Source organism: Acinonyx jubatus, chromosome A1, assembly GCF_027475565.1.
Source record: "Acinonyx jubatus isolate Ajub_Pintada_27869175 chromosome A1, VMU_Ajub_asm_v1.0, whole genome shotgun sequence".
Lineage (NCBI taxonomy): Eukaryota > Metazoa > Chordata > Mammalia > Carnivora > Felidae > Acinonyx > Acinonyx jubatus.
In genome coordinates, this window is record NC_069380.1 from 202,027,368 (window position 1) to 202,049,768 (window position 22,401).

Genomic DNA, 22,401 nt, shown 5'->3' on the forward strand with positions numbered 1-22,401 from the left:
ACAATACAATATAGAGAAGTTTTTCTTTAAGAAACAGTTTTTAAGAAAGAGCAAGGAACACCCAAACAAGATTAACCTTGCTCCATGTTAAAATTTCCTGGGGAGCTTTTTAAAAGTACCAAATACCTGGGCACTACCTTAGAGATTCTGGGATGGAGTCAGCATTATCTTTTTAAGACATTAAAAAGATAGATGATAGATGATTCTATCATGCAAGGCAAAGAATCTAGATAACTAGGGTTGAGAATCTAGTTAAAGATGGATAAAAATATTTTCACATTACTGTGAGTATCCTTTTGTAAAGAAATGTAGTATAGTCAACAGTCATGGGATAAAAACTCATATACTCTACTGTAAAAACTTTGAGACTAAGTGGTAGAATCTGGATATAATTTTGTTGATTCAGTCTGAACTCTTACTATTTTGACATTAAACTGAATCAGGTTTAAAAAATTCTCATAAGTCATTCTTACAGGTCATATATACATATATTTTTTGCAACATCTTTCATTATAATTCTTCCCTTTGGGTTGAGTTCAGTGTAGCCTCTCTGTGGTCTAAAAACAAACTCTGTGAGATTGTGTTCTGGTTTGAGGAGGAAAATGGATAGCTACAATGAAGACGAGGAACAAAAAGAGTTGTGTGCATCAGTGTAAACCAGATTTGGGCTCCACCAGAGACAGGGCACAGATGGCAAACAAAATGCACATTTGCAATCAATGGATTAGAAGTTGATGGTAGAACCTGAAACATGGCTTATTGTTTCTCAGTTGGCTATCCAGACCTCTCTGTGGGTTGTGGGCACACTTGACCAGAGACAGTAGCAGCAGCAAAATGCCTCTCAAGTCAACATCAGTTCCCTTTTGCTCAAAGATTATACAGATTTCAACACTGAACCTCACCAAACACCCCAGAGATACCAAACATCCATGAACGTGAATAGTAAGTTATCTTTAATAACTAAACTGGGGAATTCTGACAACATAAAGTAAGGTGGGAGTCAGACTGGGGAAAAGCAATGGAAGAATGATGGAAATGGAGATGGGTAGAATCTAGAAAAAAATTTTAAAGAACAAATATATTGTCAAAACATCAATGTCTCTGAGATTCTGACATCTGGTTAAACAACCTACTGAAAAGGCTTTAGAGCCTAGAACTAGAACTGCAGCCTTTGAGATGCCCTATGTAAGGTCCCTTTAACATTTATTTATTTTTTAAATTTATTTTTATTATTATTATTTTTTAAATACAATTTATTGTCAAATTGGTTTCCATACAACACCTTTAACATTTTTTTAAACATCTAGTTTGTCTGCCCTTCTGATACGTATTGTCCACACATTTATTAGGGAGCAACCTGCCTCTTTTTAATAAAAGTTGAAGGAATTTCTATTGGTTTACCAGGGTTCCACAATTTCTGCTGAGGAGAGAAAAATGTTAACGATTAGATACACTCTCCCCACTGCTGGAATGGTAGTCCTATGAAGCTTGCATAGACTCAGCTACAAGGTGTGGGTAATCCTTGAATTATCGATCTCCAGTCTCAGAGTAAACAGTACCCTCTCTGGAAACCAGGACCTTTTGAACGACTGAAGAATCCCACCTTCCAGCCAAATGCTGCAAGGTAGCGTAGCTAGCGTGGTCTGGTGTTTGAGAACTGCACGTGACGGAGAATGAGTGTGTCGGGGTTGTTTCTATACCTGAAGTTTATCTCACTGTGATGAAAAATAACCAAAATTCAATCTAGACTTAAGGGATGCATCTTCAAATTTAGCAGCCCCTTAAACACTTACCTCGAGCTGTAATTTGATTATTTCACTTTGTTTTTCCTTTTCTTGAGTTTTTAACTTTGCATTTAACTCTGAAATTTCCACCTCCTTTTTCTCTATCAGTTCTTTATGCTTTTCTTCATTTGACTCAACTGAAGAAAACGAAAATAAATAACTAATCAGTTAATTCATCTTAACATTTCAAACATTTTATAAGCTTGTATTTCATTAGCATTTTAAACAATCCATAAGCAAGTACATTTTGGTAATAAGTAAACATATTTTAGAAACTGTTTATATGCAGGGTAGGTTTTATATATTTTGAATAAGCCCCTACAAAATGCTTGAAACATGAAGATCACCCATTAACTGCTTCTGAACAAATACGCTGATTTGTATTCTTAAACATGAATTATATATAGGGGTGTCTGGGTGGCTCAATCAGTTAAGTGTCCGACTTTGACTTGGGTCATGATCTCGCAGTTTGTGAGTTCGAGCTCTGCATCAGGCTCTGTGCTGACAGCTCAGAGCTTGGAGCCTGCTTCGGATTCTGTGTCTCCCTCTCTCTGCTTCTCCCCTGCTCGTGCTCTCTCTCTCTCAAAAATAAACAAACATTTAAAAAATTAAAAAAACATGAATTATATATAATTATATAATATATAAAGAATATAATATAGTAATAATAAAATTAATAATTAATTATTAATAATATAACATATTAATAATATATAACACATATAATATTATATATATAATATCATATATATATAATATCATATATATATATATATATATATATATATATATATATATATATGAGAGACAATAAATAGGAGACTTAGTGGTTAAACAGGGACACAAGGCCTGGGTTCCTAGGTACAGGGGGTCCCAAATTACTGGATGATTCTAGAGCTACATCAAACCCCCGCTATACTCTGTTCCACGTGATTGGGCCTCTGTCATGTTCACACCATGTCTCTATGCTTCATCAAATTTCCTCTGCTCTTATCTTTCCTATTCCTACTAGTGATACCATATTATCCAGTATGGGAGTCTCAAGGACATTTCTGACTTCAGGGGGAAAAGAAGAAGGAGTCAACTCATCCACAAGCCCCACAAATAAGGGGTCTCCATCCATGATTAATCCACTACTTACTTAGTTTCAAGCCTCATTTTTGCCTCAGTTGGACTCTATGTCCAGGCTCTTAATCACAAGTCTCTACACCCTGTACACTGTTGCCAGGTTAGTCTTCCTAAAGCATACCTCTAAGTATGGCCATCACTTTCTCAGAAACCTTTAATCCCTCCCTTTTTTTTTTTTTATCCTAAAATTCAAGGGGTCAAAGAATCCAGCCCTAGCCATGGCTGCTGGCTTTTTTCTTGCTAACCTTTCTGTGTGGTGCAAAGAAGAAGTAAGAAATAGACTATTATTCCCTAGAATGTCCTATGTCTTCCCCTGTCTATGTCTTGGCTTCTATTTTCTCTCTACTGAGAGACTCTTTTTTTCCATCCTCTCCAGTGAACTTTAGCCATATTCAGTCTTCAGGATCAGGGCCTTGTACTTAACAGTGCTGAAGGACAAAAGTTAGTAACTTTGATAAAGTTCAAGTTAGAATGTTTTCCTTTATTGTTTGTGCTTTTTTAATTCTTTCCAAGGAGTTGTAGCTAACTCAAGTTCACAAAGATTATCTTCTATGCTTTCTTCTAGCAGTTTTGCAGATGTAGGTTTATATTCTGACATTCATATCCAGCAAATTTTTACCTATGTTGTACATAAGTATGGGCTCATTTGGAAAAGTTTTTATTACTTTTATGAAACCATATAACTCTCAGCATAAGATCATGAGACCTGCTTTAATAAAGGAAGAAATTTTATTATTGAAATTATATCCTATATGCCAAGTATATAAATATTAAAGGTATTATACATTTCACATTAATTTTTATATAAGGACATTAGCTGCTTCATATTAAATAATGTTAAGTACAAAAACCATAAATCCAGCTTAGAAATGTTGTAATTTATATCACATAAATAAATTGAAAGGTACAAAACCCAAATTAAAATGCATCAAGGGAATGTTCATTCAAGAATACGGGCAATTACTGAAAAAAGTTTATACGTGCATTTAAATTACTTTATGATGTCTTAGAATTCAGTAGGTCAAAAATAAAAACTTACTTTTTTCCTGCATATCCTGATAAAGTTTCCTTATTTCTATTTTATGTCCCTCCTCTTTGATTTTCATTTCACTCATAAGTTTGGCAATATTATTCTTATATTCCTAAAGATTAAAATACATATTAATTCTTCAGTTTAAATATAAGTACACAACTTTCCACTAATTAGAAAGGTGAAATTCTCATACTTTATATTAATTGTTAATATGTAACCATATCTAGAGAGGGAAGATATTGTTTATCACTTGAATAATCAGCTTTGAGAAGGAACAATTTCTGGTCCAAGTAGATACAGCCCATCCAGAGACAATGTATTCTTATCTTTCCTTCCTGAATACTCATCACCAGTGTTTAACATATCATATAATCTCAAAGTATTTTGGTAACTGTATAAATAAATGCCATGATAGCATTAAAATATGTCAATTAAAGCCAAAGTTCTACTTTAGAGCTAATAGTACATTCTGTTCAACAGCTGGCAAGCTTAACCTAACATAGGATGACTCCTTTGAATGTGACCTGAAGTTCTGTTTCTGAAAATTATATAAACATCCCTAATTCCCAGAAGGAAGTTAAGCACTACCCATGGTAAAGGTTAGTTTTATGAGGAGGAGGCTAGAGAAGAATGAATTTGGGAGTTGAGAAGTGCTTGACAAGTGCCTGAGATTAGTTTCTTAGGTTGCTGCAGCATAGAAATGATCATTGTGTTAATGTGGACAGTCGCATTCAGAGAGGTGTTGGAAGAGAAAGCCCCCAAAGATAAAATTTACAATTTTTCCAGAGGGATGTTCCTACATAAACCACTTACAGTCCTAAGATGTAGGCAGGAGAAAAGGAAAGCAGCAAGAATAAAAATAAAATAGGATACTAAGAAAGGTACATTAATGAAGGCAAGAGGTTCAAGAAAAGCTTCTAAACATCATAAAAGCAGGGACTTTATTTTTACTCATCATGATGTCTCCAATTCCTATAGTATCTTAGGCTAAGCAATATTCTATGGCTTGACATTTTAGAAGAGAAAGAAGGTAAAAATTTCTCCCCCTTTTCTCTGCCCCAATGATACCCTAACTGTACCATCTATCATTGAGCTTTATAGGAAAGGTATGGAAAGAATGGGAAAGAAGAAAGGAAAGGAAAAACAAAGGGTGGGATATATTCCAGACATATTTAAATTAACTCAAGTGAGGAACCAGATTGAATATGGAAATGATCCTTCAACTTGAAGTTCTAAGCCTGATACAGATCCAGTTTGAGTTTTGGAAATCTTAGGTCTGCCAAGGCTTGACATGTTGGCTCTTGGGAAAGGAGAAAAAAATTATGATAATAAGCCTCCCAAAGGGTGGTGGGAACTGACATTTACTGAGCACTTTTTATGTTCTAGGCACTGTGTTATTTGTTCTATAATTGCTGCCGTATGCTGTTCCTATAGGAGAAAAGAAAAAGTAGCAGAGGGTATGGTAGCCCTGGGGAGAGAAATAATTGGTTATCCACATAAAGTCTTCCCTTCGTTTGGATGATGCAATAAAATTGCAAAAGGTTACTTGAATCAGAAAGATCAAAGACTCATTTATTTTATGGTAAAAAGTTTAAAAGTGCTAATTAATATAATAGAGTATACTCTAGAGTAAAAGTTTTATTAACATAATTTAAAAATATGTAGCAAAATAGTTGTATCTCTTTTTGGTGGGAAGACAAAGTAATGTAAATGATACCTTAGTACGTTATAGTCTGCAAAGAGACTAGAGTCCTTAAAACTGTTATTTCTTTAAGAAGTTTTATTCATTAAAAATTCTGGCACACACATACACACATATATATTTCCTTTCCAAATTTTGGCTGTCCTTATTAATGAAAACCACCCTCCTTTTTTTCTAATTTGAGAAGACAAATGCTCTACAGGAATTTGAATACAAAAATACATAAACTCACTTGTTCATGAGACTTCAGCTTTTCTCTCATAAGATCAGCATTTCTTTTTAGTTGTTCATTTTCACCTGTGTAAAAATAACCAGAGGGCATCCTAATACACAAAACATTTTAATTAACATGGGAATACATTTAACATTTTGAGTTTCCATTCATGTATGCATTCAACACATACATACAGCATCTACTACACACGAGGTTGCATGCATGGCGCTGGAAATATTGAAACAAACAAAATTATTGCTTTTCAAAGAACTTACGGCCAAACGGTAAAACAGATGTGTAAATGGTTATGATATGCTATGATAATTGCTCTGGAATGGCAGTGTGTCTGAAATACCATGGGGACTTGTGGAAAAAAAGTCTTATTCAGCCTGAAGTCAGGAAAGGATTTACAGAAGAGAAACCATTTGCACTAAGACTTACATGATAAGGGTTACCCCATGTGGCAGGAATGCATTTCACATACATAAAACTGCACAGAAGACTTTGGGCTTGAGTGACTATAGCACATTTGGGCAAGTTACAATTCAAATACAGTATTGTTGGAATGTAAACTCTGAGGAGGATGTGCTACATAGGTTGAAGCCATATCCTAATAGGAGATGGACATATTGCATATGAATGGCTTTAAATTTTATCTTATAGGTTACAGTCAAAGAACTTTGAACAGTGAAGGGAAATGATTAGTTACATGTTGAAAAAATGATCTGGCAGTGTAGATGACGAATGGGCAGGTTTTGACCCTAGATGAATGGGTATCAGTAAAAATAGATCAAGTAAGAAATAACAGGAGCCTCAATTAGGTCAGTGGCAGTAGGACATAAAAGAAAATGAAGATAATTATTTAGATGGTAAGATTACCAGGAGACTTATGACTGACTGGATAGCAGAGGCAAAAAGGAAAGGGGAACTTTTGCTTTCTAGGTTTCTGGTTTGGGTAATTGAAAAATGTTTGGGCGCCTGGGTGGGCTCAGTTGTTAAACATCTGACTTTGGTTCAGATCACGACCTCAAGGTTCATGAGTTGAGTCCCATATCCGGTGAGTTCAAGCTCTGGTAAAACCTGAGACTCGCTTCAGGTGAGCCCTGCTTCTCTCTCTCTCTGTCTCTCTCTCTGCCTCTCACTCACTTGCGCCCCATCCCTCTCTCTCAAAAAACAAAGCAAAATTAAAAAAAAAAAAGAAAAAAATGTTCATCAGTTTGGGAAAGATTAGAAGAGGAAGACTTGTAGGAGTGAAATGAAGACTATAGATTTTTACCTGCTAAATTTGATTGCTTGAGATATCCAGAAAACATTTCTGGTAGGCTGAGAAATATTTAGAGGTGGCCAAAGGAGAGTATTCTGTAAAGGAGACTGAGAAGTGTCCAGAGATTCAGGAGAGAGTGGTACTGAGAAAAGAGAGGTTAAAGGGATCATAATAAGTAGCAATAAAAGCAGTAAGAAGATCAAGTAAAAGAACTTTGAATCTGAAAACTTTGGGAAATGGCTCAATTGTTGTAAGTTGAAGACTAGGCAAAGGTAAGGCAATGGATAGAGTGAGTACACCAGACCATTCCTTTGAGGTTTGATTGTAAAAGGAAAGAGTGAGGGCATTTGGAGGGAATCAACCTAAAGTTAAGGAAACTTTATTTTCTTGTTTATTTAAAATATGGAAAAGATGTGAGTTGTTTAAATGCTGAGAGGAATGGACAGTAGAAATAAATGAAAGACAGAAAAGAAGGGACAATTGAAGATGCAATACCCCAGAAGAGAGACAAGAGTTAAACCCAAGTGGAGGAATTAACTTTGGATAGGAAGAAGGATTTTCTCTCTCTCTCTTTTTTTTTAAGCTAAAGAGGAAGGTAGTAAGGATATGTCCAGGTATGTATATATTTGGAAGAGGTATAGTGGGAAGAAGAGGTACTAGGTGGTAAGAAATGAGATAATTTATGTCTGACAGCTTTCACTTTTTCTGTGAAATAGAAAGTAAAATAAGTTGAAAGAGAAAAGAACAGGTTTAAAGTTGGGGGCTAGAAGATTGCAAAGTTTGAAAAGTCAGGATAAATGAAAGGTATAATTGAAACTGAGATTCATAAATTAAAATAGGTCTGCAATGTATGTTTTTTTTTTTTTTTTTTTACCATTAGTCTTCAGTAATTGCAGCCTTATAAGTAAAGCAGGTGTATGGTTGGATTGATCCATATTTGAAAATTACTATAGTTGGTATTACAGGATGGGTAATGGAAATAAAACCACTGCCAAAAGAGAAGATAAGTAATATTCTAAGCTAGATATGTAAGCTATAAAGGGAGGAAGGTTTTATCTTACAGCAACATTACTGAGAGCATTGTTATATTTACTTAATGTCTTTTCATGTAAAATGTAAATAAGAAAAAAAGAGAAACATATTAAAATATGGTTTTGCATCTTTAATTTGCCATATTGTTTCAGACCTACCATAATTGACATCTTTTGTATATAACCAAAGCTATCTTCTGACTTGGGATGATTAAGAAGGAGCAGTGCTTGAGTTTTCTGTACTCACCTTGGTAATCTCTAGATTAGATCAGGAAAGAGTCCATCCTGATATAGTGTGTGATGAGGGTTTGAAACAGAGCCAGACTCTGTACCTAAGCCAGACATAAAAGGCTCAAAGCTAAAATATAGGCCAGGAGTAGACTTGGCATCAAGACTTGTAATTCAAAACCAGTGTGAAATAGAGGCCGGGACTTGAGTTCAGGGACTACTGGGGACCAGTGACAAGGATGAATGAGACACTAGACTTGGGTAACAGTAATTATAGCTTTGTATTGTTTAGAATCAGTTTGTCTGTCAATATAGACAAAAAAAACATGCTAGAATTTTGATTGGGATCACACTGAATTTATAGATCAAGTTGGGAAGAACTGACATCTTGACAATATTGGGTCTTCCTATCCATAAACATGGACTATTTCTTCATTTATTTAGTTCTTTTTGATTTACTTCATTAGAGTTTTGTAGTTTTCCTTATATAGATCTAGAACATATTTTGTTATACATATAGTTAAATATTGAATTTTGGAGGTTATTGTGTTTTTACTCTCAAATTTCACTTGTTCATTGCTGTTATATAGGAAAACAGTTGACTTTTATGTATTAACTTTGTATAATGCATGCAACCTCACTATAATTGCTAATTAATTACAAGTAATTTTCCTCCCAAATCTTCTGAATTTTCTACCTAGACAGTCATGTCATCTATGAACAAGGACAGTTTTATTTCTTACTTCTGAATCTGCATACCTTTTATTTCTTTTTCTTGTCTTATTGTCTTGTCTTACTGTCTTATTGTACTAGAACTTCTAGTACAATGCTGAAAAGGAGTGGTGAGAGAGGAATATCCTTGCCTTATTCCTGATCTTAGTGGGAAGTCTCTAATTTCTCACCATGAAATATGGTGTTAGTTGTAGGCTTTTATAGATTTTCTTTTTAAATCAAGTTGAGTACATTCCCTCTACTCCTAGTTTACTGAGATGTTTTACTTTCAATCATGAATGGGTGCTGGATTTTGTCAAATACTTTTTCTGCATATACTAATATGATCATCTTTTCAATCTGTTGGTGTTCTGGATTAAATTAATGAAGCTTTGAATGTTGACTCAGTCTTGTATACTTAAGATAAATTCTACTTTGTGTAGTGTATAGGCCTCCCAAAGCATTTTTCATTTCTGTTATGGAGTTTTTGATCTCTGGCATTCCTTTTTGCTTCTTTCTTAGGATTTCATCTCTCTGCTTACATTGCCAATTTGTTCTTACATGTTATCTACTTGATCCCTTCCAGTCCTTAACATAGTAATCATAGCAGTTTTGAAATTCCCAGTCTGATAATTCCAACATCCCTGCCATGTTTGATTCTGCTCTGTCTCTGCAAATTGTGTGATTTTTTTTGCCTTTTAGTTGGGCTAATATAATAGAGAGTCTAGGTTCACCCTAACTTTTGGTAACATATTAGCAGCTCTCTTTAGAATACGGAAATATTTAGCTTAGAAATATATATTTTTAAATCTTGTGCCCTAGTTAGTAATTTCAGGTTAATAGCACAAGTCCCACTCAACATCCTATTACACTTTTCCTCCTACAATCTTAACATAACATAATCAATAACTAGTCACAGCAATAATGAATCATTAAAGATTAAAAAAAAATTTTTTTTAACGTTTATTTTTGAGACAGAGAGAGAGCACGAATGGGGGAGGGTCAGAGAGAGAGGGAGACACAGAATCGGAAGCAGGCTCCAGGCTCTGAGCCATCAGCCCAGAGCCCGACGCGGGGCTTGAACTCACAGACCGCAAGATCGTGACCCGAGCCGAAGTCGGACGCTTACCTGACTGAGTCACCCAGGAGCCCCATTAAAGATTTTTTTAATGTTTATTTTATTTTTTTGACAGAGAGAGAGAGAAAAAAAAAAAGAGAGTGAGCAGGAGAGGGGCAGAGAGAGAGGGGGACAGAGGATCCAAAGCAGGCTCCATGTTGACAGCAGCGAGCCCAATGTGGAGCTCCAACTCACAAACTGTGAGATCATGACCTGAGCCGAAGTCAGATGCTTAACTGACTGAGCCACCCAGGCACCCCTAAAGATTTTGGATGTTATATGAACAATGCTTTAGGAAGGCTTGTCTTGCAATATAGTACTGTTAAGAGGAACTTTGGAAATGGAGTCTACATACGAAACTGTCGCAGAAGCATGGGTAAGAGGTTATGAATATGTAAAATTGATATTGTTGGAGAGGAAGAGTACATAGTAACTGCAAACTTTTGGAGTGCTGGTTATTAGGAGAATAGAAGTATTTGGAGCAGAAAGAGAAAATCCAGAACTATGTTTACAGGGGAAGATGATGAGTAGCATAAATATCCATTAAATCACAACATTACAGTGAGAGTAGAAATCTAAAATCAGTTTGCTTTCAAAGGCTGTAATCAGACAGATAAGAAAGTGTTATATTTTAAAGCGTCATATTTTAAAATGAAGAGCTTAATCTGAATGGTGGCTTTAGTTTATAAAAATTTTGCTGGAAAATTGATATTTCCTTGAATGGAAAGCACCAATAATTTGAAAATATTTCCAACTAAAATACTTACTTATAAAATATACTACTGCCTTTAGAACAAATACTTCAGATATGTTTCTCCCACTCACTCCCATTCTAATGGGATTTTCAAACCATAGGGACACAGTACATTAATAACCATGTAACCTGAAAGTTTCCAAGATGAAATGTGACTTGTTAATAGAATATATGTATTCTAGAATTAGGAAACTGGAGATTTTGGAGGATTTTGAACTCTATAATAAAGGAGTTATACTTTCCAGTATCATTCAGTTTTGTATGATTTTCAAGTTTAAGATTTTCTGTTTTTTTTTTCTTTTGTTTTGTTTTGTTTTGTTTTTGTCACAATAATTAAGGGCTGGGAACTGTGTAAAAAAAAAAACAAAACATTGTGCTAACTAGGCAACTAATACCTCTTGTACCTATTGGAAATGCTGAAGCATCCATCACTGAAAGATGAAAGAAAAGGTATTTGATGCTTTCTTTTTTCAAAAGTTTTTTAATGTTTATTTTTGAGAGAGAGGGAGACAGAGAGAGAGGGAGACAGCACAAGTCGGGGAGGGCAGAGAGAGAGAGAGACACAGAATTCGAAGCAGGCTCTGAGCTGTCAGCACAGGGCCTGACGTGGAGCTCAAACTCACGAACCACAAGAACGTGACCTAAGCCAAAGTCAGACACTTAACTGACTGGGCCACTCAGGTGACCCCGATGTTTTCTAATTTATAAAAGTATACATGGTTGTCTTAGCAAGTGAAGCATCTGTAAGGGGAAGCTAATCATCTCTACACACCTTCCCTTCCACTTACCTCACCAAAGTTATCAATGTTAGCAGCATGGTCTGTATTTCTTTCCTACTTTTCTTCCAGCTTATATAATCATATATAAACATATCACACATTTGTACTGGTTTTATTTATTTTTACCAATATAAAATTGTACTACATACATTACTTTGCAAAAAACTTGTTTCCTAAAAATGGATGTTCCTTCAAATCTGTAATTTTTTATGCATATATGTAAATACATTTTTATAATTTTATATACATAGGGTCATATCATGGATGCTGAGCTACCCTTAGGACACTCTTCCCTTCTCTCTCTTTCATTTTCTTTCTGCTTTCTTTCTCTCCCTCTTTTTTTTCTCCTTTTTCCTCACCCCTCACCCCACACCCCTGGTGTAATTGTGTTTCCTTCTCAGTTTTTCCCTTGAACTTATTAAACTCTGGATCACATGTATGTATACACATACACATTTCCATAATTTTATTCATATCTTTTGTTCATTTAAAAAATTCTATTTATCCCTGCTGGTCAATTTGTAGATCTCTTTGTATATGGAGAGCTCTTTGTAGATTGTAGATATAAACTACATTTGTATTTGAAAACACTTTTTGAAATACATTACTTGTTTTTTTTTTCACTTTTGCATGACAAAATAACATGCAAAGTTTTGTTGTTGTTGCTGTTGTGTGGTACTTTTGTTGTGTTGTTGTTAAAAAAGTCTGTTAGGTCTTTTTTTCTTTATATAGTATCTGAAGTTTCCAGATTGGTCAAGAAGACACCCTGCAGCTAGCTCTAGGTTGTATCCTGGATATAGCTGATGATATATCCTGACTTTTCTTTTAAGTTTTTATTGTTCTTTTTCATACTGAAGTCTTTTCTCCATCTGGAATTTATTTTTAATGTGGTAGAAAAGAGTCCAACTTTCTTTTCTTCCAGATGGAAAGTTAGTTGTGCCAGTACCATATGTTAAAATGCCATTCTTTTCCCAATAAATTGACATATTTCTTGTGTCATCTATTACATTAAAAAATACTGAGGCCTGTTTCTAGAATCTAGTTCTCTATTTTTTCTGTGGATGTATTTTTCCATTTTTATGCCAATACCATAATGATTTCATTACAACAGCTTCAGGGCATGTTGTTATCTGGTAATAAAACTCCCTTTTCTCTTCATTCTTCTTATTTTTTTACAGTTCTCTTGTTTATTTGTTTTTTCCATCAAATAGCTTCAAGATTATTTTATACAATCTCCTCCAACCCCAACTTAGAATTTTACTTAAAATGGCATTAAATGTGTATGTTAACTTCAGGAAACTGACATTTTAATGATGATAAGTCTTCCCTCTGCCAGAATAACTGATCAACCCATCCAAATGTTATACTGCTTGCATATTATCTGGTTTTGGCACATCTATAATTATGCTAAATGCTAAATAGAACCATATAACTTATCTGTGAACTAAAGCCACCTACTGAAGAAATAACAAACCTTCCTTAATACTTTATATTACACTTCAGTTGGCTCTATGTTGCCTTTCATTTGTAATACAAACAACATATGATTATTGTTGGCGCCGTTACTTTTTCATCATCCTACCAGATTCTACATTAGATTTTCAAACACAGGTTCCTACTCTGGCTACTTCTTCAAGTGGTAAGGCTCTTGATGCTCTGGCTAGAGTATCTGTAAATTCAAATAGTATTTTGTATCAGTGTAGAGTCCACTTGGTCCTTATATTTGGCAAGTAATCCTTCTCTGGCCCAGCCAAAATTCAACTTATTCTCTTGGACTCTAATAATTTTGCAGTATATTTTTCTAAAATTAGCTATTCTCCTTTAGTACTGAACTGGGAGGAAGTCCTTAAGTGTACATTGTCTTTATATTCATTGTTCACTTACAGCCAGTTTTTAAAATATCATTTATGATTAGATTGCTTAGCTTTCTAATAATTTCATTCCATAATGAACTAGACATTTTTACATTCAAAGTTCTTACTTGATTGGTTGCCTGAATAAAGGCTATGTTGATCTAGGGGCGCCTGGGTGGGTCAGTTGGTTAGGTGTCTGACTTCGGCTCAGGCCATGATCTCGTGGTTCACGGATTCGAGCCCCGCATTGGGCTCTGTGCTGACAGCTCAGAGCCTGGAGCCTGTGTCAGATTCTGTGTATCCCTCTCTCTTTCTGCGCCTCCTCTGCTCATACTCTGCCTTTCTCAAAAATAAAAGAAACATTACAAAAAATTTAAAAGAAATGCTATGTTGACCTAAATTAAGATTGTCCTCCAGTGGCATTTACTCAGATCCTGGGAAAGTTTTTGTCTTTTAACTAACTGAATGTTTTTATTTTATTTTATTTTAAATGGGAAATTTATAGTTATATAACCATTTTTTTTTCTTATTTTGTTTTGCCTTGGTTTCTAGAAAATTTAGAGCTAACTTTTGTGCAATACTGAAGCACCTACTTCTTAAGTGAGGTTTCTGATCCAAGTATTTTCCTAACTCTCTTCCTATTCATTACAGGCAGGGCCAGCATTATGAGTATGCAATCTGTGTGTCCGTGTTGGGCCCTGCACTCGGAAGGGTGCAACGCTTGCTTTAACATTCTGCCATTAATGTCTTGAAGTTCTTTTTGTCTTCGAACTTATATTTTTAAGTAAATTCCAGTGGGACAATGGAGCATGCATGTGAGCAGAGAAGATAAGAGCAACATCTGTGTCTACTGCTTCTTGCCACTACATTCATACACGGCACTTGCAATGCCCCATGAACACAGAATTCTGGTGGACTCATGATACTTGGGAGTTCAGCAAGACTCAAAAATACAAGTACAAGGTAAACATGTTCCATCTGCAACTAAGTAAGCAAGGGGCCTCATTTTCTTTTTCACTAGAACTCGCTTCAAATGCAGAAAGAAAGCAGTAGCATTCTAAGAAATATGAATGACCAAGGAACTCTACCATGTCCTTTCTTAATTCTGTTATTTCCCTCTATTAACCCAATAATTATGCTAAAAATGAAGACATAAAAGGAAAGAGAAGGATAGGAAAATTCACAGTTCCTTTTCCTTTTATCCCATCTTTAGTAAGTGTAGGTAGAGAGTATTGGTAGCAAGGGCAGGTATCAAGAAGTAAAATGAGGGGCTTTTGGGTGGTTCAGTTGGTTGAAAGTTTGAGTTCAGGTCAGGTCATGATTTCACAGGTTTGTGAGTTTGAGCTCTGCGTCCTGGCTTGCTGCTATCAGCGTGGAGCCTGCCTGGATCCTCTGTTTCCCTCTCTCTCTCTCTCAAAAATAAATAAAATTAAAAAAAAAAGAAGTAAAATGAATAATAAATGGTAGTTATTTAGGTAGTTTTGCGCAGCATTTACACTATTCTAGTAAGAATGAAACAAATATGCATGTGCAAGCTAGGAAGTATTAATTATGTACTTTCGTGATTCTGCATAGGAGTTAAATGCTCACGTCTTTGGATTTAAAATTCATTTGCACAATATAAAGATGAATGGTAACATTTATGTTCCTAATTAAAATTTTTCATTCTTTTTTACTTACAGCAACATTAACAGCAAATACAAAACCCTGTCAAGTTGAGAGAGACCACAGAAGAAAGAAAAAAAGCTCTATATTTTAGAACTTTTAATGTTACTTTTTTCCTGCCTTTTGTGCATTAGGCCCCACATTTTCATTTGGCATGGGGCCCTGCAAATTATGTAGTTGGCCTTGTTTATATGTTTTGCTCTTTAGCTTCCTTTTAACGTGCCATTAGCAAATCTCTTTTGGAAGGAGGCAATTTTTAAATAATGAAGATTCTGAAGTATATTCTCATAGCAGATCATTTCTCCATACAGAATATACTTATATACACGTAGCATTTTCCCAAGGATGTACTAGAAGCTAACATGTCAAATTACTGCATGTTGAAAGAAGTTTTTCTACATTTTTCAAACTACTTTTAATTTGAGCAATACTTTTTTCTTTAGGAGTAACTTGTCATTGATTAGTTTACTTTCTCAGATAATTCTTTTACAAAATAGCACTCAACTATGTGCTATTGTCCTTTTTAAAACATTCTTGTCAGTGATCAATTCTGATTAAATCACTCTGCTTACTACAATTTTGTAAAGTTGTACTATGCATAATGATGTCTTCCTGGAAACCTACCCTGATAGAGTCTAAGGGCCGAAATAAATTCAAAATATTCAAGTTCAGTTCAAACAGGGAAAAAAAAGCAATACGAAATTGCAAGAAATCATTTAGAGATAATTGGAAAAAATGAGTTTGAATTCTACTGATTTTGAAGGTGCTCTGTGTTTGCAGTTGATTTCATGTGTCTCCCTCTTTTCTTCATATGACACCCTGCCAATATGTTTGAATTTCTAAATTAAATTCCTGAATTCTCCTCTAATGGACAAAAATCTCTGAATCTTGTTTTCTTTGCCCTGGTAGTAACTAACCATAAGTTAGATGGCATAATATAACTATCTTTAATACAATGTATTATAGGGGTTCTCCTAAACCAGTATATAATATATAGTAATATGATATAGGAAAAATCCCTATCATTTGATATATTGTGATGAGTTACTCTACTAAGGACCCATGTCCATACTCTAAACTCCAAACACACATTACTTCAAAGACAGGATATTATGACTATGAAAATATTGTATTCTTGACCATTGGTCAATATTTAATATCTTTTGTACAAAAAATTAATTATAATTCAGTAATGAATATGTTAAACATTAACTTTCTGAGACTTCAAAGTAACTTTAATTTCTGGTAGATGTTTTATTTGAACAAAATCCTAGGAAGAGTTCAATTAAAGTACCATTTGAATCCTAGAATAAGAGGACTGTAAGGATTATGAACATTCACAATTTTTTAAATGCAGCTGGGTATTGTATTTAGTCACAGAGAAGGGAAAAGTTGTTCTGAACCATTAGCATTGAGATGGGAAAATGAAAGCCCAGACCAGGTGTGGGATGGGGATCAAACCCTGAAAAAAAGTGAACAGACACCTAGAGTCAAGAAAAATGAAAATCTATTGGACATAAGGGAATCAGAAGTCTGCAGGACTAAACCAAAAGAAAAGGCATTGGAGAGGCACCTGGGTGGCTCAGTCAGTTAGGTATCCGACTTGATTTCGGCTCAGGTCATGATCTCATCATTTGTGGGATGGAGCCCTGTATTGGACCCTGCTTGGGATTCTCTCTCTCCCTCTCTCTGTCCCCACCCTGCTCGCACTCTCTCTCAAAATAAACAAACAGTAAAAACACAGAAAAGAAAAGGCACTGGAGAAGGTGTAGTTCTCTATATTACTCTTTTGCTCTCCAGAAGAGCTGAATCCTTTCTGTACTGCAGATGCTGCTTGACAATGTAAGTGTAAAGTCTTTTAATACAATTTCTATATTTGTTTCATCAACCCTTGAGGAGATATTTTAAGGTAAAACAATGGGGAAAAAGGAAGAATAGTAATTCTTAAAGATAAATACCAGAACATTATAAAGACAATAAGGAATAACATGCCACAGCAAATAAATGGTGTGTAAGATCATTATCATACTTCACCTACATATAAAAAGTACTTTATGATAACAATAGAAGACTAAGGTAAAAACATTCTTGTTTGATGAGAGTTTTATGTTGGAAGAGACTCTGAACTAGGGACTTTCATCTAGTCTCCTATATGAAAGGAAAATCCCAGTAACACTGCACTGTAGCTAACTCAGGACAAACACTTGGTTGCTTCATCTGTTTTGTCAATGAATAGGCCTATTGGGTTAGCATGACTAGTAAAAATAAAATAAGCTGAATATGCTGGCTTCATTTACACAAACATAGCTTTAGTCTCTGATAAAACACTAAATAATGAACTATCACTGCTGTTTGAATAGTATATTCATCATGTAACTACTACGAAATACCTACCCTTCAAAACTGAACACAGGATCATTAAAAACCAAGAGTACTTCTGAAGACAAATATATTTCTAAACTTTTGAAAATAATAAAGAGAATTATTATAACTGATTATAAAACATCCTCTGATGTTCCTGTCAGAATATGACTGAATTATTCTGTTCAGCATGGTATTTCTTATTTCACAACAATTTAGGAACGTATTATTTTGTAATGAGAAGTCTTGGCATTAGCTGATGAGTTTAACAAGACCAGATTAAAAGAAACTTACTGTCAGTGATGTAAAAACTCTATTTTTAAAGGCACTCAAATATATCATATTTTCAAAGATTTTTTTCTAACTTACCTTTCAAATTATGTTGATGTTCAATGGTCTGCTGTAGCCCTTTTATCATATTATGAAGAGCAGAACATTCTAAAATATGAAAGACACATTTATTTGAAAATTATTCTCTTTCATTTTGGAAATATTCTCTCAAAGTTGAAAGACTTAAAATAATTGACAATATGAGATTTCTAAAAATGTTTATTTTTGAGAGGAGAGAGAGAGAGAGAGAGAGAGCATGAGCAGGGGAGGGGCAAAGAGAGAGAGGGAGACACAGAATCTGAAGCAGGCTCTAGGCTCTGAGTTGTCAGTACAGAGCCTGACGCTGGGCTCAAACTCACCAACCGTAAGATCATGACCTGAGCCGAAGTCGGACACCCAACCGACCGAGCCACCCAGGCGCCCTGACAATTATGAGATCTTTATGGAGCAGCCAGGTATCTCAAAGTAAATAATATAAAAAGTAGTTTTTAATTACCCTTTAAACCAAATGCATTCTGGGATTTAGTAATGAGTTTTCCACACCACAATAAATTTAGTATAGTAGGGATTCCCTACCCCATGTGCTTTAGCAATATCTACCCTAAAGTTAAGGCATACTTGGACATGCCTGGGGAACTATGTGCGGTGTATCCATGTGAGTTTTCCATGAAAGAACATCTCAAGGAAAGAGAGTCAAGGTACCCTAAATTTTGTTAAGATCGAGAGCCAGAGTTGGTGAGGTGTCATTTGGGAGAAGATAATGTTTTTCTTCCTCACTGTCCTCCAACCTGTCCTCTTAGTACTCATGCCTAAGTCCCGGGGCAAAGAGGTAAAAACTCAATGTGCCGAGTTACAAGGAATTAGCAACTTTGGTACTAATGACTTCTGCCACAATGGGAGATGGAGCATTCATTGCAAGCATTCATACCCTGACATGTGAATATAAGCTGGTTATAACTAGAAAAAGCTAAACCTTTTATGGGTAGCAACAGAGATGGACACTTCTGTAATTTCAAGCAGTCCACTTGGCTGTAAGCTGTAGGAGATCAGGGACTATTTTGTTTTGTTCACCATTTCTCTAGAGCAGTTGTGATCCATAGCAGGCACTCCATAAATATTTGCTGATTGATTGATTGATTGATTGATAGACAGGTAATATAATAGTAAACTGAAGCAAGAAAGGGGTAAGCGGAAAAACTGTCTGAAAATAATATATATTATATTGCTATTCTAAGTGCTTTGCAAATATTGAATAATTTAGCCCTCTTAACCCTATGAGGTAGGTCCTCGTATTTGTCTCATTTAAATATGAGGAAGCTGACACATAGAAGTTTAGTGAATTGCCACTAATTACCACTACTTAGTAAGTGGTAGAGCTACAGCTTGAACCCCAGCAGTCCAACAACACGTCTGTGATTTAGCTACTTTACTACCACAAAGACCAGTCCAGGAGCGGTCCTTTAGAGTAATATGAGTAGGTTGGACGCCCTGGAAAGAGGACAAGAACAGAATCAGAGACTCTTTCTGATTGTTATTGCTATCACATTTTTACTATAAGGTTAGGGAGAACAGGTTGCACTAGTTTAAGTTTACAATTATACTAGCTAAATATACAGTGATGAAGGCTTCATAAAAGAATAACAATATTTTTCAAATATTAAAACTCCTAAAGTTTAAGGAAAATTTCACCTTTTTTTTTCAATAGGACAATTTCACCTTTATGTAGTTGACTTAACAACTAATAAATATTGCGCCTTATTCTCTTTCATTAGGTTTTAGAGGCCCAAGACCAATATTCAGCTAGTATGCACTGGTATGACACACTAACTTCCATTCTAGTTGGGCATCTGTTTTGATGGTTAAATATTAAATACAATATTTGCATCTAATAAAAAGTTACCTGTGTATAATAATACCATTGATTGTTTACTCTGCCAGGTATTACACTAAGTGCATTATAAACATTACCCCAATTAGTTTTCAAAATGATACTGAGAAATTGGTATTATCCTGATTTTACAAAGAGATGGTCATCCATAGAGGTTTGGTTACTTGCCCAGGATTTTAGAGTTAATAAGTGGAAGGTATGGACTTGAGCATATGTTTTTCTCATTTCAAATCCTGCTCTTAATCTGCTATTTAATACCTCCTGGGGAATTATAGGATATAGTGATGAAACCATGAAACTTGGAGTCCAAGGAAATAGAATAGAGTTTCCTCTCCACTCTCTAGCTATGACACCCTGGACAAGCTTTTTGAGCTTTAGATTCTCCATATGCAAAATAAAAGTATGGGTAATACCTATCCTCCTTCACATATAAGACTATTCTCATATATAAGACTAATCTGACAACCAAATGAGAAAATAGTACTCTCTAAATTTACTCACAAATGTTCAATATTGTTATTGTTGTTATTTCTCTCCTCTGTCTCTCAACAGAGAGACACATTTCATTTATTTGTGGTTCCTCCTACTAGATGGTGAACTCTTTCAGGTAAAGATCATATCTTATCAATTTTGATATTTATTGCTTCTAATATGGTGGCTATTTCATAGGTATTCAATAGTATTTCTATTTATTGACTAAAGGAAAGACCCCATACTGTGAAGGGAAAATGCAAAATTTTGCCTTTCGGTTAGAGGTCCTACACTCAGTCTTCAGTACTTTCTTCAACTATGCTAATAGAAATGAAAGTACTTTGCAGAAGTTAAAAGCTTTATGCAGATATAAGGTTCTTCTGTTGTGGTTTTTCACTCTTCCTTGTACCCCCTCTACCACCCCCCACCACCCACTCAAAGTTCCCACCATCCTCCATTTTTTCTCTTTTACTATTTCCTAGTAATAGATTGATGGTTAAATCACACTTGACATTGCCTACTTCATATATGTTACTGTGTTAGCTGCTATAATTAAAAAATTAAGGGGCACGTAGCTGGCATAGTCGGTGGAGTGTGCGACTCTTGATCTTAAGGTTGTGAGTTTGAGCCCCACATTGGGTGTAGAGCTTACTTAAAAATAAAATCTTAAAAAAATTAAGGAGGTATAGACTCTGCCATCACTTCTCTTTGTGCCTTTTAGAGGAATAAATAGATAGCTGAAGCTATTTCAGTACAGTTGACTCTTGAACAACATGGGTGTTTAGAGGTGCTGATTCCTGTGCAGTTGAAAATCTGAGTGTGGATGTGCTTGGATGGCTCAGTCGGTTAAATGTCCAACTTCGGCTCAGGTCATAATCTCGCGGTTTGTGAGTTCGAGCCCCGCGTGGGGCTCTGTGCTGACAACTCAGAGCCTGGAGACTGCTTCAGATTCTATGTCTCCCTCTCTCTCTGCCCCTCCCCTGTTTGCATTCTGTCTCTCTCTGTTTCTCAAAAATGAATAAACATTAAAAAATTTGAAAAAAAAAATCTGAGTGTGACCTTTGACTTCAAAAAGTGAATTACTGGGGCATCTGGCTGACTCAGTTGGTAGAGCATGTGACTCTTGATCTTGAGATTGTGAGTTTGAGCCTCACATTGAATGTAGAGTTTACTTTAAACAAAAAAAAAGTTCCAAAACTTAACTACTAATAGCCTACTATTGGCCAGAACCTTACTGATAACATGAAGTCATTAACACATATTTTGTGTTATATGTATTATAGCCTATATTCCTATAATAAAGTAAGCTAGAGAAAAGAAATTAGGAAAATCACAAGGAAGAGCAAACACATTTATAGTATTGTACTGTCTTTATCAAAAAAAACATGCACATGTAAGTGAATTCATGCAGTTCAAACTCGTGTTGTTCAAGGGTCAACTGTAATCAGCAAATTGAAAACAGAGCCCTGAAACTGAAAGTATACTGAATTTTTTAAAAAATGTGTATTTTCAAAATATGAACACAAGGTGGCTCTCTCAACACTTTTTTTTTCCCAAAGGAAAATGGCTCAATAAAAAATTGTTCATAAGGTAGAATACCATTCCTTATTTTAGAATAATGGCTTTTAATTTTCTTTGCAAACCTTTATCCACATTATCATTTCTGTTGGATTTTAGAATGAATACTATCCTATCCAATGCTTCTTAAAAGCTAGAGCTCAGAATATTAAGCTACTTCTTTTAAAAAAAATTTTTTTTAACATTTATTTATTTTAGAGAGACAGAGCATGAGCAGGGGAGGGGCAGAGAGAGGGAGACACAGAATTCGAAGCAGGCTCCAGGCTCCAAGCTGTCAGCACAGAGCCTGACGTGGGGCTCGAACTCACAAACTACGAGATCATGACCTGAGCCAAAGTTGACGGCTCAACCGACTGAGCCATCCAGGTGCCCCTAAGCTACTTCTTAATACTGTATAATTTAGTAAATAAATGGTGGTTTTGAGCTCAATTTAGGCTCTGCCATTAACTAGCAATTTGAACATTAATATCTATTTCACAAAGCACTTGGAAATGTTGAATACAATTATGT

General features: G+C 35.2%; 1 protein-coding gene across 5 annotated transcripts in view; it reads right to left on the bottom strand.

Moving 5' to 3' along the window:
• CCDC152 (coiled-coil domain containing 152) overlaps positions 1–22,401 on the bottom strand; it is a 30,689-nt gene that overhangs the window by 1,818 nt on the left and 6,470 nt on the right. For all 5 annotated transcript variants that reach the window (XM_015067569.3, XM_015067572.3, XM_015067571.3 and 2 more), the window contains 4 exons: positions 17,994–18,062; positions 5,880–5,944; positions 3,952–4,054; positions 1,794–1,921 (listed from right to left, as the gene is read on the bottom strand). In XM_015067569.3, the coding sequence (XP_014923055.3) occupies positions 1,794–1,921; positions 3,952–4,054; positions 5,880–5,944; positions 17,994–18,062 (365 nt within the window). The remainder of the gene's footprint in view (positions 1–1,793; positions 1,922–3,951; positions 4,055–5,879; positions 5,945–17,993; positions 18,063–22,401) is intronic.